Source organism: Babylonia areolata, chromosome 3 (assembly GCF_041734735.1).
Source record: "Babylonia areolata isolate BAREFJ2019XMU chromosome 3, ASM4173473v1, whole genome shotgun sequence".
NCBI classification, from domain to species: domain Eukaryota; kingdom Metazoa; phylum Mollusca; class Gastropoda; order Neogastropoda; family Buccinidae; genus Babylonia; species Babylonia areolata.
In genome coordinates this window covers 35145810-35164196 of record NC_134878.1, presented here as the reverse complement: position 1 = coordinate 35164196, position 18387 = coordinate 35145810, and the positions used below count along the sequence as shown (strand labels likewise).

The window sequence follows — 18387 nt, the reverse complement described above, 5'->3', positions numbered from 1 at the left end:
GATAAACCGAGGCCCCGTGTGCAACATGTACTTAGCGCACGTAAAAGAACCCACTACGAAAAGGGGTGTTCCTGGTAAAATCATGTCGAAAAATCCACTTTGATAATAAAATATTTACTTACAGACAGAAAAAGTGTGGTACTGTGACGATACGCTCTTCATGGGGAGAGCTGCCTGAAGTTCACACAGAAAAAGACGTCATGACAAAAAAGGAACACACTAAAATACAACACGGTCACGAGTTGGGAACGCGTTTAGTCCCAGACTGTTTTATGTTGACGGTTAGTTTGCGTGCTTTGAATCAATAAACAGGCGGACTATATTTAGATTTTGTAATGCACCACAGATTTTATCAGTAAAAGCCTCCCCATTTTCTCCCCCAGAATGCTTCTTTTTTTAAGATCCATTCGTTTCACTGACTCAGACGCTAACACTTTTGCGGTATGTCACTCCGCTCCGTCAGTTATTGTAATACACAGCAGCCGTACATCTTCTCCTTTTTCTTTTTCATGACTCCGTGAAGAGTCTTTAGGGTGCTGCACAGAAGAACTGTTCACCAGATTTCTCCAGGTGTTTCGGTTATGTGCAAAAACCCTGGGTTTCTGCGAATGATTTTCCCATCTATTCTGCAGTGTTGTTAGATCAACGGTTTTCTAGGTGGTTGTTGTTGTAATGTTTGGTTGTTTTTTGCCCCACACCCACCCCCCCTTCCCCCTTGCCCCCTTCGTCACCTTCCTCAATAGTTAACCAGAAAACTGTTTTTAACAATCTTGTTACGAGGCCGAGAACCAACGTAGTTCTTTTGTTTTTGTTTTGTTTTCTATAACTGTTGTCAGCGGAATTTCGCGTGGGTCCGAGGTCCAACAGACCCAACCTTGGCATGCACACGATGCGTTGGCAGCTTCCACGGGTGGCCATTGTTTGCAGCTGTGTCTTGGTGTGAATAATGGATGACGTTACCCGCAGGCCACAGACACCTGCACACGTTGATGGTTGGCGAACTTCAGTCAGCCAATGATCTGGAACCACTTCTGTCCATAGAGCTAATGCAATAATTGAGGAAGAGGAGAAAAATGGGGGTAGGACAATGTTACAGGGGTGTCTGGTTTCAAAGTGGGTAGGACAATGTTACAGGGGTGTCTGGTTTCAAAGTGGGTAGGACAATGTTACAGGGGTGTCTGGTTTCAAAGTGGGTAGGACAATGTTACAGGGATGTCTGGTTTCAAAGTGGGTAGGACAATGTTACAGGGATGTCTGGTTTCAAAGTGGGTAGGACAATGTTACAGGGGTGTCTGGTTTCAAAGTGGGTAGGACAATGTTACAGGGATGTCTGGTTTCAAAGTGGGTAGGACAATGTTACAGGGATGTCTGGTTTCAAAGTAACAGCAGCACCAACATTAGAAACAACAACAACGGCAGCATCAAGAACAGCAACAGAAATACAACCACCTACAACAACAGAAGTAACAATGACATTGACAGCAGAAACAAAAACAGCGATAGCATGAAGAGCAACAACATAAATATAGCCACCTCCAACAGCAACAGAAATCAGCCACATCCAATAGAACAACAAAAGTAACAATTGTTAACACGGAAAAGAATGAGTGAAAAGTGGAAATGAAAGGTACTACAGGCCTCCGTTGATCATTCCTTTTAACATTTCCTGGTCAAACCTTGACGTTCTTGCTATGTCATAGCTATTAATTCAAAGATCGGTACGTGAAAATCAAAGTAATGACGATGATGATGACGACAGTGTGGAAACAAAAGAAAGACGAAAAATAGCACCACTACGACTATTACTACTACTACTACTACTACTGCTGCTGCTGCTGCTGCTGCTACAACTATTACTACGACTGTTACTGTTACAACCATCGCCACTACTGCAGCTAAATTGCTGCAGCAGCTGCTGCTACTACCACTACCGCCGCTACTACTACTACCAACCCTACTATTACGGCTTTGTGTAGCCCTGAAATCAATTTGATTTAACTTCCGGGATACAAGCACACCACATTGTGTGAATCGTAAAGTAACGACAGTATTGGACAGCAATGCTTGTTCACTTATCAGGGAAAAGAACCAGATTTGACAACCAAGAGAATCCCTCTCTCTCCGTCTTTCTTTCTGACTCTGCCCCCCGCCCACCCCCACGCCCCCTCCCTCTCTCTTACTCCACCCTTCCTGGTTTTCTCACTGTCTCTTTTTCTTTAAGCATTTACACGTGATCATTTTTAGAATGACAGATTTGTTTACTTGGATTTTATTTCTTGTAATACTCCATTGTTCAACCTAAATAGGTAGACAGACAGACAAATAGATAGGCACATAGTTAGTAAGACAGGCAGACATATAGATGGATAGAAAGATTAGATAGATTGATAGATAGATAGATAGATAGAAGTAATTGTCTAAAACTGATTTCGACAATCCGAAAAAAAAAAAAACGTTTGAGTTATCAATCAAAATGTCCAGTGATGTCAAAATTACGAAACAGAATGGGAACAAGACAGTACTCTAGTTGCAAGCTTTCAAACCAAACGAATAAAAATAACTTGCTGTATAAACATAACTGGTGGCATTTATCCAGGCAACACCAATCCCGGGCGCCTAGAGTTATAAGAAAAGCAATACAAGTACCTGTGGTACAAGTAGCCTTTTACTGTTACAGCCAAGGATAGGGCCTGACCAGCGCGCTAAGCTTACGCCTAGTTCAGGCATCTGCCTATGTTAAGCAGGTGTGATGTAGCGCATTTAGGTCTTTGAGACCCTCCGGAAACTGAAATGGAACTGTTTCTACCACGTTTTGATCGCAACTGCAGAAATGCAGATTCTTCGTGCTGTTGCAATGTCCTCATCAGACACTGAAGACAACGAGATTCACAGTGGCCATCACCGTTCCCTTACTGCGGCTGAACAACATGACGTGTTCACATCACTGCGCCAAGGGTTAGGTTGGCTTCCTTCACACTTCGTTCTCATTTCTTGAACTCAGTAACCAAGGAAGAACAAGGCAAGGCAAGACGTTTATGTCATGTGCCCCGCGGGGGCATTGAAATATGACACACATACACCTTTTACATATAGCTAAGCAAACAAAATGAGTCATGCAAAAATCTAGACAAAAGAAAGAAAAGCCCCCTCGAGCTAACAAGCAATTATACATTGATCAATAATTCACTTTTCCTCAGCACTAGACAAAATTATTGTTCTTAGCAACAGACAACGCTCTGCCGAAAAGAAATACGCATAACAGACAAAACCCACGCTGGTTCCCCAGAATATGGACAAGGATAGTGGAGGTGGCGGAAGAGGAGGAGGAGGAGACAGTAGATCTAAACTGCCCAAACGGGAGGGAAGCGGGGGCAGTAGCGGCACGAGCGGCGTGTGCAGCGCCACCATGTCAGAAGCGTCCTCCGACAACAGCAACAGCCTCGAGCAGGGAAGACAACATGCCGGAAGTACCAACTTGGTGGCGCTGGTGGAGCGAGGGGAGTGGCTTGCCGTGGAGCACCGCCTGAAACAGCTGCTGGAGAGAGGAGGCCACGCCCACTTTGGGGCCGACCCGGAGGTGGGTGTGTGAGGGGGTGGATGTGTGAAGGGGCTTGGGAGGGGTTTTGCGATGGGGGTGGGTGGGGGGTACAGTTGTGTGCCATACCATACAATGTGCACGCTTTGGAGAGACAGGGGTATAGGGGCATACAGAGAGAGAGAGAGAGAGGTGAGTGTTAACTGTATTGTTCCAAACCATGCAAAGCACGCTTTGGAGAGACATAGGGGCAGGGCGAGAGAGAGGGAGAGGAGAGGGGTAGAGAGTGTCAGACAGAGGGAGAGAGAGGGGGAAGGGAGAGATGTATACCCAAACCATCAACTCAATGTCACAGTTTATAAGCAACAAGAATCGAGTAATCTTATTTCATAATATACACTCGTACACTCACTCATATTTGTATTTTGTATTTGTATTTCTTTTTATCACAACAGATTTCTCTGTGTGAAATTCGGGCTGCTCTCCCAATGGAGAGCGCGTCGCTACAATACTATACAGCGCCACCCTTTTTTTTTCTTCTTTTTTTTCCTGCGTGCAGTTTTATTTGTTTTCCCTATCAAAGTGGATTTTTCTACAGAATTTTGCCAGGAACAACCCTTTTGTTGCCGTGGGTTCTTTTACGGGCGCTAAGTGCATGCTACACACGGGACCTCGGTTTATCGTCTCATCCGAATGACTAGCGTCCAGGCCACCACTCAAGGTCTAGTGGAGGGACAGAAAATATCGGCGGCTGAGCCGTGATTCGAACCAGCGCGCTCAGATTCTCTCGCTTCCTAGGCGGACGCGTTACCTCTAGGCCATCACTCCACATCATGGGGTCTGTCTCCCCCTCTCCTCCCATACCCCTCTCACACCTACCACAGAGAGAGAGAGAGAGAGAGAGAGAGAGAGATGGTTTATTCAATTAAGGCCATAGCCCCACACAAATATGGGGTAATAACAGTTTTACATGTGTCATTGCAATTGGTAATATAAACAACGCAACGTCTTTCACAACAAACTGTCAGTGAATCTAAGAAATGTGTCTCTCTTAATTGCAGTGCTTTATAAAGATACATAGCAAAACTACGTATGATGTTTTCATCGTTAGATGCCATTAATAAATATAGCCGAAATAAGCATGGATATATATAATATTTTCGGGGAATAAATTGGATTCGTAAGTCAGTCAACACGGGACATTTTCAAACAAAGTGAACTTTATCCTCTCTTGATTCCTTGCACAAAGGGCACGATAGTTCAGAATGACATGTTGCTTTGTAACGATATCTGTGTGTGTTTACTTCAGAAATTCCAAATCTAAATCTGGTCAATGTAAGTCTGAGGTGTCTGTTAAAAACAAAGGGTATCGCTTCACTATATGATCAGAGGTATAATTTCGATACATTTCAAATCTTTCGCTCGTTTGAATATGGCTTTCCCGCTCCTGCCACCTAGTCTAACAATCGTTGACGAAGAATTTGCACAAATCTAATTTCATCCCCTGCTCCCTGATATTTCCATACATACCCAAACCCAAGTTCACGTAAATACATTCGTACATTCGATACCCAATTTGTTTTGCCTCTTAAGTCTAAATCATATAGCATATTGTAAGATTTCCTTAGCAGTCGAGTATTATTCATTTTTAATAACTTTAACCAGTAACGAATGCATCTAATGGCAGAATTGATGTAGACTGGGTGCCTATTAGTTTCTCCATATACTAAATCATTGGGTGTTCTCATTTCAACCCCTAAAAACTTTTTAAGCCCAAATAAATGAACGGACTCACAATGCATAACCGATTTTCTATCTAACCCCCACAATTCTGAACCATGTAGCAAAATAGGTTGTATTTGAATATTAAAAAAAATTCAAAAATTCAAAGAATTATTATTCAACAAACGAAGTTTCTTCATAATATGTAACAACGCATTTTCCCCTCTGCTTGATAAATCCTTACATGCAGCTACAAAACTCAAACGTGTAGAGAAGAACATTCCAAGATATTTATAGACATTAACGACAGGCATAACAACACCATCATAAACCCATCTTTCCATCACTGCCAAATAACCCCCTTTTCTAAAGACAATTATGTTACTCTTATACAAATTAACCCGTAACTGTAACTGACTGGCTGAATTTTTCACATTATTCAACTGCGCCTGAAGACCAACAACTGTCTCAGAGAGCAAAACTATATCATCAGCGAGTAGTAAAATAAATAATTCCATATCACTTGTGAATCTAGCACCATGCCTTTCCTTATCTATTATTTCTATCGCTAATTCATTTATAAATACTGAAAACAAAATAGGATTATAAACATCTCCCTGTTTAACTCCTCTTGTACAACATATATAATTCGTAAGCTTATCACCACATCTAACTCTTGTTTAAACAACACTATACATACTCCTAATGCAATTAAAGTTTTCCGCTTACTCCATTTTTTTAATCAGAATGGACCATAATAAATTTCGGTTAATGGAATCAAATGCCTTCTCAAAGTCAATAAATGCCACATACAGTTTACAGTTAAAAGAAAACTGTTTCTGGATGAGTGCAAAAAGAGTAAACATATGATCAGTTGTTGAGTAACCTCGTCTAAACCCAGCTTGATGTTCTCCAATTATATCATAATATTCTACATATTCTTGAATCCTTTGATTAATGATAGTGCTATATACTTTGCTACTGATGTCACAAAGTGAAATGCCTCTAGAATTATTGGCATTATTTACATCACCTTTTTTTTTTTATAAAGTGGAAGAATAATCGAATGACACCATTGTTCAGGAAAGACACCTTTATCAAATGAAACATTCAAACATTTTACAAAAAGTCTACAATCATTTCAAAAGGAGTTTTAAAAAATTATCCAATAATGCTATCAGGACCTGCTGCTTTTCTACTTTTTAATTTTCTCGAGTGATTGGACGATTCATGGCCTTGGTTTCCACTTCTGGTAAAACATAATCAGTGTTATCATGCTGTGTAGCTTTATCTAATAAGGCCTTAAAGTGTTCAGACCAGTCATCTACTGATAATTTATTCTTAGGTTGTTTTCTTTTATATGTTTTTTTTTATTTACACATTCCCAAAATTGTTTTTGGTCATTAATAGAAGCAGTCAGCTTATCTAACACATTTCTATGAAACTGATTTTTCTTTCTAACATGTGTTTATATTCTCTCCTAGCTTTAACATATTCGTTATTATCATCTTTATCTAGCGTTCTATGACATTTTCTCAATAGCTTACGTACATTTCATCTAGTATACCTACATTCCTCATCAAACCAACCTTCATGATGCTTACTTTTATCCACACTTATGCTTTTCTTCATACATGCTGCACACTCACGGATACAATCATTAAACAATCCTAAGGCTTCATTAACATTGACATCAATCAGTTCAAGAGCTGTATGCAATTTAACATGACATTCTACTTCACATAATTTCCTGTAAAATTCTTGACTATATTCATCACTCCATACAAATTTTTCTATGATCTGCACAGCACTGCTTTCTCTGTTTTTATATGAATTATCAGTTGACAATGTAATATTATATTCGACAGGAAAATGATCGGATTCGTATCGATCAGCAACATGGAGTTCACACAAGTCACAAACAAAATCATAACGGTCATTAAATAAAATAATCATTCACGCTGCATCCATTTTCACTTGAGAATGTATAGCGACCTCCCCGGTCACCATTACAAACCCCATTTAAAATAATAAAGTTTAAAGCAGTACACATATTCAACAGAGATTTACCATAGACATTAACAGAAGTGTCTTGAAAGCAACGGTTAGAGTGACAGAACAACTTTTAAATTGAGACTCGATATTTTCATTTACTGGCTGAGATGGAGACAGATTAGAGATTCGACTATTTAAATCACCACATATGATTACGCAGACATCTTCCAATTCTAATAACAAATCAGTCAAACAATCTTCAAGCATAGCAATCCCTTGATCATAATCGAAGTGAACGTAAAAAGGAGAACCCTATGGCGGTTCATAAACATATACATATAAAATATTTTTAACACAGCCAAACAATCGGTTGTCAATAAAATATGCACACATATTTTCAAACTTAACATTTAATTTACGTATATATGGATCAAATTCGTTCCTATATAAACAGATTATCCCTCCCGATTTTCTTCCTTGCTTTTGTGAACTTAACAGCGGGTTTGCAGTGTATCGTGTAGCCAGTAAACATACCACTTTCAATGTCATCTTCAAATGTTTCAGTGAGACATATAAAATCAAATGAAGAAACATAAGAAAGAAAATCGTGGAATATAAACTTCGAACGTAAACCGTTAACATTCCATGACAAAAAAGAAAAAGTTCTTAACTTATTAATGGGAAACGAATTAGCATGGTTAACAAATTGGGAAATATTATTTACAGGTATTCCGACATTCTGTTTAACATTATGGGAAGGGTTTCCACATTCCCCGTTTCTATCTGTTAACTAGGCATGAGAACTTGCATTACGTGAAAACTGGTTCGGATCACGATCACATGCATGCTCTGTTAAACGGTTTAAATTTTGGTCCGATCCTCCGCGTGACTCACGTGAGGTTGTCAGCGGCCAGGCCAAGCTCACAGGGGAATGGTTCGGTGTATGCTTAGCATTTATTCCCGTCTTAAATTTTATCCGGGCAAAATCAATATAAACATGGTGCGGGCCAGGTTCCTATCTCACTTCCCTCAGAGAATCGTGAAAGTCAAGTATGAACTTTCGCCCATCAATAAAGAGGCGGTCATATATCATACGCGCCTATTTACCTTCATCCCTCGCTTTCTTTAAGTGGGGACCCAGCTTCTGCCTGATCTCACGAACTCTCCAAGTGAAGTCCTCCCCAACAAATATTTTAGTTCCTTTCAGTTTTTGTTTTGCTTTCAATATTTCAATCTTTTGTTTGTAGAAGGAACATTGAGCAATTATTGGGGAATCTGATTTGGAGTTCAATTGATGCACTCTGTCAAATTCAAATGCATCCTGTCAGATCAAGCGTATCCATAATCAGGTCTTAATCACCCCTTTACAATCTTCCCCTTCCCTTTTTGGAATGCCATTAAAATTAGAATTATTTCTTTTTGACCTACCTTCAAGGTCATTACATTTATTTTCCAAATCATTTACTTTATCATTCAAATCTTTATTCTTCTGTTCCAGTTCATCATTTTTATGATGTAGTTCACTTACTTCATCTCTGAGGCCACTCACGAGTTCATGCAAGGCACCGTACTCCTGACGCAAGCTGCACATTTCCTGTTTGACTTCATCCAGTTTACTGTTCATGGAACTGTTCATTTCGCACAGTTTACTGTTAACAGAACTGTTCATGTCGCTGAGTTTACTGTTAACAGAACTGTTCATGTCGTTCACAGTTGCCATCACATCAGCCACAGACATTCCTTTGTCGAATGAGTGGAGTGTGAGCTGGAGAGCCGGGTCTGCCGCAAGCTGCCGGAGGGCGTCGACGCACCTTGGTCAGGGTTAGGGTTATGTCCAGGGTTCGCTTCAACATCACCACAGCGCAGGAATAATTCACCTGCCCCACGACGAAAAAACAAATTGTTCCCCCCGAACAAAAATACAAGCGTCAATCCCAGGATGACACCGGCTTGGCGCGAGCGGACTGTCAAAATGGGGATGCGGATGACTTTTCTCTCCACTGCCCTTCTCCACATAAAATACACAAATGTCGACAAAAATAAACCACAGGAAGCCCTGAAATCTAACTGTCCCGAAGGCATGATGTCTTACGAGACACGTCACCAAGTCTCACTTCTGCACCTGCTGTCAATCTACTGAAAATATATAATCTTGTCAGACGATGTGACACACACCTCCTCTCTTCCGCATGCGCAAGACGTCCCCCGAGAGAGAGAGAGCGAGAGAGAGAGCATTCAACACGCTTTGACAGAAACTGAATCTGAAACCATGACTTCCGATGCCATACTATACTATTACTCTAGATACTGTCATGCTCAGTGTCCTCCTCGGAGGTCTTTACATGTACAAACTCCGCGCACAGCAGAATAGACATTTCCTATTGAAATTATTGTGACACGTTTTCGACTTCATTTTGATGATGAAAGTTATTGCAATCAACTTGATTAAAGACCCAGTCGCAACACAAATGTGCAGCCATCTTGTCATGTCTACAATATCGTCTGCAACGACACATTCATTCAGTCTGTGCTAAATTTCCGTTCACTGGCCCTCCAACTGTATGCTAAGGGAAACAAGAAACCGTGCCGGTTTGAGTCGACATGTGTTTGATTGTTTATGATACGGTTCATATCGCATCGTTTTTCAGCTTGATTGTTTATTGAAATGGTGGATTACACTCTACCTGCCATGAAGTAATGCTGGCTTAGTGGTAACTCGTTTGATTTAGTCAACATAAACTTGTTGTGCAAATGGCATAATGGCATCCGAAAAAAAATGCTGTTACCCTGATGTCAGTTCCACAACTTAAATGAAAGATGTGTTGTTTTTTGTAGAAAGTGGGATGGTCGAGATGCGTCATAGTTTTGTATTTGCCTTGTATAAGGCACTATTAAGCACTGAATAACAAATACATGTGTGTGTGCACGTGTGAACATGAATTGAGTGAATTATGAACGTACGTGTGTGTGCCTGGTTAATATGCTTCCGAACGTAACGTTACAGTTGCATCGTGCAGAACCAGGCTACTCTTTAAGAATGTATGATTGTGATTGTTGATGTTAACATCCATAGTTCTCTTTTAGTGTTGTTTTTCTTTTTTCTTGTTTTACTCTTGCAATGTGTTTATTTCTCTGCACACCGCCGTTGTTCCTCCGTCTGCTCATGTGTTGTCCCCCTTGCCAAAAGGTTAGCATTGTCAATGGCAGTAAAACAACGTCCGTGTCCGTGTCCGTCTCACTGTCTCTCTGTCTCTGTCTCTGTCTCTCTCTCTCTCTCTCTCTCAATGTCCCTATGTCTCCCCATATCTCTCTCTGTATCTCTATGTCTGTTTATCTGTCCGTCGATTTGCATGTCTGTTTGTCTACTCACGCCCCCCCCCCCCCATTCCTCCCCCCCGCCCCCATCTCTCATTACCTCTGTCTCTCCCTCTCTCTTCTCCCCCCCCCCCAACCCCCTCGTTCTCTTTCCTCTCTTTCCCCGTCTCTCCCCCGCCCCTCTCCTTTCCCACTCACCTCTCCCACTCTCCTTCTTCTCCCTCTCCCTATCGCAACCTGGTAATCCTGTCCTTCTACTAATTCCCCACGAAGGTCGCCAGTAATTTTAACTGGTCCGTTATGATACTCGAACCTATTCCTTTTCATTTAGAGTCAAGCAATTTTTTTTTTATTATGTGTGTGTGTGTTTGTGTGTGTGTGTGTGTGTGCGCGCGGGCGCGCGCGCGCTCGTGTGTGTATGTGACAATGCTCGCTTCAACAAATATATATTATGTTACGCGTCAGATTGATGTTCCTGCTTCAATCACACAAGCGTTGAAAAAATAAATCGACGGCAATGCTCTAAACAAATATTAAGTTACGGGTTAGCTTAAGGTTCCCCGTTAATTCACGTCTTGAAAGTTTCAGTTTCAGTAGCTCAAGGAGGCGTCACTGCGTTCGGACAAATCCATATACGCTACACCACATCTGCCAAGCAGATGCCTGACTAGCAGCGTAATCCAACGCGCTTAGCCAGGCCTTGAGGGAAAAAAGAAAAGAAAAAAAGGTGAATAAATAATAGATAAGCGTAAATAAATAAATAAATAAAATATAAAAAGGTAGTAGTAATAATAATAATAATAACGATAATAATAAAAAAAATAAAAATAAATAATACAACACTGATTATAAATAAGCAAATAAATGTGAAACATGAAGACACACATTCACACATACACCCACACATGCATAACAGATATGCACCAAACATGCAGTTTCACAGATATGAAAGCACAGTCAAATACACATAAACGTACATGAAGCTCAACACACACACACACACTCACACACACACACACACACACACACACACGCACACATTACCCTGCACCTCCTCTACCCCCCTCCTCCATACACTCATTTCTAGGCTACGTATCGCAGCTTCCACGGCACACACACACACACACACACAGATGAACACTTACTTGTAGAAGCACACACACATACGCCCATGTCCCCCACCCCAACCCCACACACATATATACAAAGATATATATATATATATGCATCCGCACGTTCCAATATCCTGTTGCTCCCACAGTGTAGGCATGCATACACTCACATACCTCATCCTCTGCGCCCCCCCCCCCCCCCCCCCCCGCATCCCCACCTCCCCCTCACACACACACACACACACACACACACACATACACACGTGCACAGAACTCTCCTGACACTTGTGTACACTTACACCCTCGCGCATGCACAAACGCACACAAAAACACAGACCCACATATACACACAAACACACACATACACACACCCACAGAGGCTGCCACTGATTGGCCGCAAGAGGGATGGGAAAAGATCTCTGATGTCAAGAACGTGGCATCTAGTGTGTTGCTCAGTCTATTGTATTTGGAAAAGCCCACAGAGACTCTGTTTCGTTTTGAAGAAATTTGCGCAATGTTGGTTTGAAAATGATGCCGATATTTGTTTGATTTGCAAAGCATCGTGCTCTACCTTTCATGTTAGACTTACGGCCGCTCCCTCTCTCTGCTTTTATTTCTTTGAGGCGATCGATGGTGTGATGGCTTTGTACCTGTTCTTTTTAATATTCTTTGACTTTTCTGAGGATTTCCGATTTTCCTAGATGTAGGCCGCTCGTTGGTGTTGCGTTACCAGCAAGTCTGTCAGCTCGCTCATTTCCCTTAACACCTGCATGTCCCGGGCAGTATGACCACGTGAGTTTTTTAATCTGAAAGTTGCGCATTGCCTTATGCCACTCTGGGCTTCCCATTCCGTTTTCAATTTTCTGTGTGAGGTAAACCGTCTTGAAAAAAAAAAAATCGGACGGCTGTGCTTCAAACAAATATTAAGGGGGGTGAGGGAGGTGGAGGGGGGTGTATGCTGGGAAGGGGTTTTGGGTGGGGTACTGTTGTGTGCCATACCGTACAATGTGCACGCTTTGGAGAGACAGGGGCATACAGAGAGAGAGGGTGAGTACAATGGGGGCGTTGACTGTAGTGTACCAAACCATGCTAAGCACGCTTTGGAGAGACATTGGAGCAGGGTGAGAGAGAGGGAGAGAAGAAGAGAGTGGGAGAGAGTTTCAGATAAAGGAAGAGAGAGGGGGGAGAGGGATAAGGTGGGAGAGATGTATACCCCAGCCATCAGCTCATTGTCACAGTTAATATGCAACAAGAATCAAGTCATTTTCCTTCATGATATACACTCACACAGTCACATACACTCACTCATATGCACTGTCTCCCCCTCTCCTCCCATACCCCTCTCACACTTATAACACACACACACACACACACACACACACACACACACACACACACACACACACACAAGACAAGACAAGACAAGACAAGACAAGATAAATTCTTTATTATCGAGGATAATAGATAAGCACCGGCGCTTTTTTTTTCATCCAGTCCCCGCCCTGAAACAGGGTCTACACTACACAAAAATACATTATATATGTCATTGCATGTACTACACAATGCTACGTAAGGTCATAGAATGCGAATACTATACTACATAATGGCATAAGCATCAGTGGTAAAAATAGCACGCACACACACACACACACACACACACACACACACACACACACACACGCACAACACACAACACACACACACACACACAGAGGCACAAGCATGGTATCAATAATCGACATAAAAAAAGAGACCACACATACTCTCTCTCTCTCTCTCTCTCTCTCTCTCTCTCTCGCACACGCACATTTACACACCCATAAGCATATATTCTGCATGTTAAAAAATACTATACTAATGTGAATATAAAACAGTAAGTCTAATATAAATAAAATACACATAGCAATAACAGGGGCGGGGGTGCTCATTGCCAAAGGAAGCATAATTCAACATATAAAATAGTATGAGAATAAAAATAAACGAGGTGAACGAGAGAGACAGACAGACAGAGAGAGAGAGAGAGAAACAAGAGCAAGAACAAGAACAAACACTTTAATCTCTAGGCCTCCAGCCCCTAGAAAGAGGTCAAAATTACACGCTATGGTGATCACGAAGCCCCCTAGAAAGAGGTCAAAAGTACACACTATGGTGATCACGAAGCTCCATAGAAAGAGGTCAAAAGTACACGCTATGGTGATCACGAAGCCCCCTAGAAAGAGGTCAAAAGTACACACTATGGTGATCACGAAGCCCCCTAGAAAGAGGTCAAAAGTACACACTATGGTGATCACGAAGCGACAACACAATGTAAAATGCATACTAACTTAAACCTGTAGAACAAAAGTGCTCCTTGTGCATTGTAAATTAATTCTAAATTTCTTCATTGCTGTCAACGAATTCCTGTCGTATCTTCAGGGCATTAAATATATAAACACAGGGTTACGAATACTGTAAATTGAAACATTCTTCGGTAAGTGAACATACATTTGACCTTCAGAATTTGGATGTTTTTGCCTTAAATTATTGTAGAGGTCACAACTGTTTATATAATGATTTTCATCTTCGACCACGTTCACTCACAGAGAGAGAGAGAGAGAGAGAGAGAGAGAGAGTAAACGAAACGAAACGAAACGGATATAATCTTACAACATGTGCGCTCAAACTAAGCTCAGTTCTGTTAACCAATCATGAAACTACGTCGTTTTAATGACTTATAGATAAATATGGCAAGATTCGAAAAAAACGTCATCATTTGTAGAAGACAGAAGTAATGCTAACCGAAAATTACTTGGTCTGCTATAGTATCTCAACGGAATATCTTTGTCTCAAGTCATCTTATTCATGACAACATAATACGAAATGGACTTCATCTTCTTTTGCAGATCTACATAACGGACGCACCATATCATTTACAGTGCTGGTCTTGTATCTTTTACTATGTACATTGATAATAATGGAGTCTCCCGTCGGACCGACGGATGAGCAGACAGGCAGGCTTATCTGTCGGTGTGTGTCCTCATATGGGAGAAGAGGCCGATTCTGGATGCGCAGCACTTCCCACAGGTGTTGCAAGGGAAAACGTGAGAGTGGTCAAGGGCATCAGTTTCCCAGGAAGCGATGTCAGTGTCATAGGCTTTGAGGTTTGTCTTCAGGGTGTCCTTGAAGCGTTTGCAGAGTCTTCCAAGTTCGCGGTGGCCTTCCTTCAGCTGGCCATACAAAAGCATCTTCGGGATCCTGCTGTCTGTCATGCGGACTATGTGTCCTGTCCAGCGTAGCTGGCACTGGATCAGCAGGCTTTCGATGCTGGGCAGGCCGCTCCTCACTAGGACCTGGAGGTTGGAGACCCTGTCTTGCCACTTTATGCCGAGGATTTTTCGTAGGCATCTCTGGTAAAACTGCTGAAGTTGTTGAATGTGACGGCGATACGTCGTCCATGTTTCACAGCAGTACAACAGCTCTGTAGGTTTTGATTTTGGTGCTGAGCCTAATGCCTTTGTTGTTTCACAGCCTGTTGTTGAGTCGGCCAAAGGCGGAGCTGGCTTTGGCGATGCGCAGCGTCATTTCTGCATCAAGGGCTCCGTTGCTGCATAGGGTGCTGCCAGGGTAGCAAAACTTGTCGACTGACTTGATCTCTGTGTCATCGATCTTGATTGCAGGTGGAGGGTGTGGGGGAGGCACTGGCGTTCTGTGAGCTAGCTGGTTGGTACATGGACTCGGTCTTGTATATTGATATCAGATACACCAAAACGAAACCTTGTTAAAGCTCATATAATGACTCGGTTAATATTTTGTGTGTGCTAAATATGGTTCCGTGAAATGATTCCTTTTAAACAATCTGAACAAAGAAAATCTTTCACTATTTTGTACATGGTCGTTACAGTCCTGCCATCTACAGTCGACCATACGCTGGGAGAGAGAGAGAGACAGACAGACAGACAGACAGACAATGACAATGACAATGACAAATGTTTTATTGAGGGTAGAATGGATAAGCTGGAAGCTTCTTTACACCATGCCCTCACACACGCATACACATACATACGCACAACATAATAAATAAAATAAGTGTGATTAAATAAATGACATAGAACAAATCAAATAGATAATAATAGATATATAGACGGATGATTCAAACTGCACACACAGGCATCACACACGTGTACTCGAACACACAAGCACGTAGACATGCACACGCATACTTACACTGCGCCTTTTTCCTTGCTTACACACTGTTGGAGAACAACTAATCAAATTATGTCGGCATACTAAGATCTCATTTTGCTGGAACTAATTACATTTGTTGCATCAGATATTTTTATACGCTTTTTTGAAAGATGCTATGGTAGATCTATTTCTAAGATACTCAGGGATTTCATTCCACAGTTTACCGTCAGAATAAGTGAGAGGGGACATGAAAAGGTTAGTTCTGGGACGAGGGGTAAAAATGGTACTCTTGCTACGAATGATTTTTTCCGGGAATTTCCTATAAAGATAGGGCGGTGCAATTTTCTTCATAATTTTGTACATAAAAACACTCTTGTTAAAGCCACATTTAAGATGAAAGGGGAAAATATTTAGTTCAACACAGTCATTTGCTTGAATAGAAGATTTAAGGAGAATGAGCTTAAGGGAACGTCTGCATATACTTTCGAGAGGTTTTAAGCAATTTTCATTAGCCCCGTTCCAGCATATTGATGCAGTCAATATCAGGTTGGATATATGCATGAAAAAAATAATTTACAGGTATGTTGATTAAGGAAATGCTTAATTCTATTGAGCTGAAATACTTTTTCGATAACTTCTTGCATAAAGCAGAGATATGATGAGACCAGAAAAAAGGTTATTGTCAAGTGTAAGACCAAGTAGTCTATAAGAACTAACTTCTAGCAATCATTGTCATGTACCCTGAGCCCTTTTATATTCGATTTGATATTTTGTCGTTTTTGTCTGGTTGTGATTAACATAAATTTGGTGAAATGGCATGTGGTTCTTTTCAGTCCAGTTTATAAGTTTATCAATATCGCTCTGCATACTGTATTGGCATTTGTGTCTTTTTGATAGAGTGTTGTATCATCAGCGAAAAGTTCACAAGTGGATGAAACATGAAGTGGAAGATCATTTATATAAACTGAAAATCAAACAGGCCCTAAAAATGGTCCCTGAGGAATGCAATAATTAACTAAAATAAGAGGCGACATTTTAGAAGCTTGGATAACCACTTGTTTCCTATTATCAAGAAAAGAAGATATCAGTTCAACTGAACCAGATGATAAGCCATACATGACTAACTTTTTCGAAAGTAGTTTATAATCTATTGTATCAAAGGCTTTCGCAAAATAGACAAAAACAGACACAGTAAATAAGTTATCGTTAATATTTAAATACCATTCCTCAACAAGATTAGTCAGTGCAGTATGACAGGAATAATTCTTTCTAAAGCCGCATTGATTGGGGTGAAATAAAATCATATTTGTTGAAATGTGACCGAAGATTAAGTTTGATATGCTTTTCGAGAGGTCTCGATAATGTGGACAATATTGATATAGGTCTATAGTTAGTAGGGTCAGATGGATCACCATATTTAAAGACAGGTAACACTTTAGCATTTTAAAAAGCCTGTGGATATGAGCGTTTTTCGATGCAAAGGTTATAGATATACGTCATGTGTTCAGAGACGATAGGTGCTGCTATCTTCAAAATTTTACTATCGATACCATCTAAACCTCGGGATCTGGACTGTTTTAATGAGCATATTTCTTTGAAACATCATGTACACTAATGTATGCTAGCTCAAAGTTAGAATGTATTCTTTTAGTGTTACAAAAACATTTGAGAAATAGTAAGTCATTGGACTCGGTGTTACCAACCCCAACAGTTTCAGATTTCAGATTCAGTTTCAAGATGTCAAAGCGTGTTGAATGCTCTCTCTCTCTCTCTCTCTCTCTCTCTCTCTTTATGTCCCTATGTCTCCCCATATATCTCTGTGTATCTCTTGTCTGTTTGTCTGACCGTCCATTTGTGTGTCTCCCATCACCCCATTCTCTGTCTCTCCCTCCCTCTTCTACCCTCACCCCCCACCCGGCCCCCCTCTCTTTTTTCTCTTTCCCCGTCACTCTCTTTCCCCCTCTGTCTCCTTCCCCACTCTCCTCTCCCACTCTCCTTCTTCTCCCTCTCTCTATCGCAAACTGGTAATCCTGTCCTTCTACTAATTCCCCACGAAGGTCGCCAGTAATTTTAACTGGTCCTTTATGATACTCGAACCTATTCCTTTTCATTTAGAGTCATGCAATTTTTTTTTATGTGTGTGTGTGTGTGTGTGTGTGTGTGTCTGTGTGTGTGTCTCTCTCTCTCTCTCTCTCTCTCTCTCTGACAATGCTCGCTTCAACAAATACATATTATGTTACGCGTCAGATTGATGTTCCTGCTTCAATCACACAGGCGTTGAAAAAAAAATCGATGGAAATGCTCTAAACACGTATTGAAAAAAAATAAATATATATATATATATCGGACGGCTGTGCTTCAAACAAATATTAAGTTACGGGTCAGATTTGTGTTGCTGTTTATTCACAAGCGTTTGAAATATGATTTTAAAAATCCGGAATAAACGCGACACCGTGGAATTGGCGTATGATGTGGACAGATGACACGTTGAGACAAACCTCACGTTTCACCACGCCTGTCGCGGTGGGTCGGTGGGTCTTTGAT

General features: G+C 41.2%; 1 protein-coding gene across 1 annotated transcript in view; it reads left to right on the top strand.

Annotated features, from left to right (window-relative positions):
- The first annotated feature begins 3289 nt into the window (after nucleotides 1–3289).
- The window catches only part of LOC143280302 (uncharacterized), a 97082-nt gene continuing 81984 nt past the window's right edge, over nucleotides 3290–18387 (top strand). Inside the window, exon 1 of the mRNA XM_076584933.1 lies at nucleotides 3290–3577. Coding sequence (XP_076441048.1) covers nucleotides 3290–3577 — 288 coding nt within the window. The remainder of the gene's footprint in view (nucleotides 3578–18387) is intronic.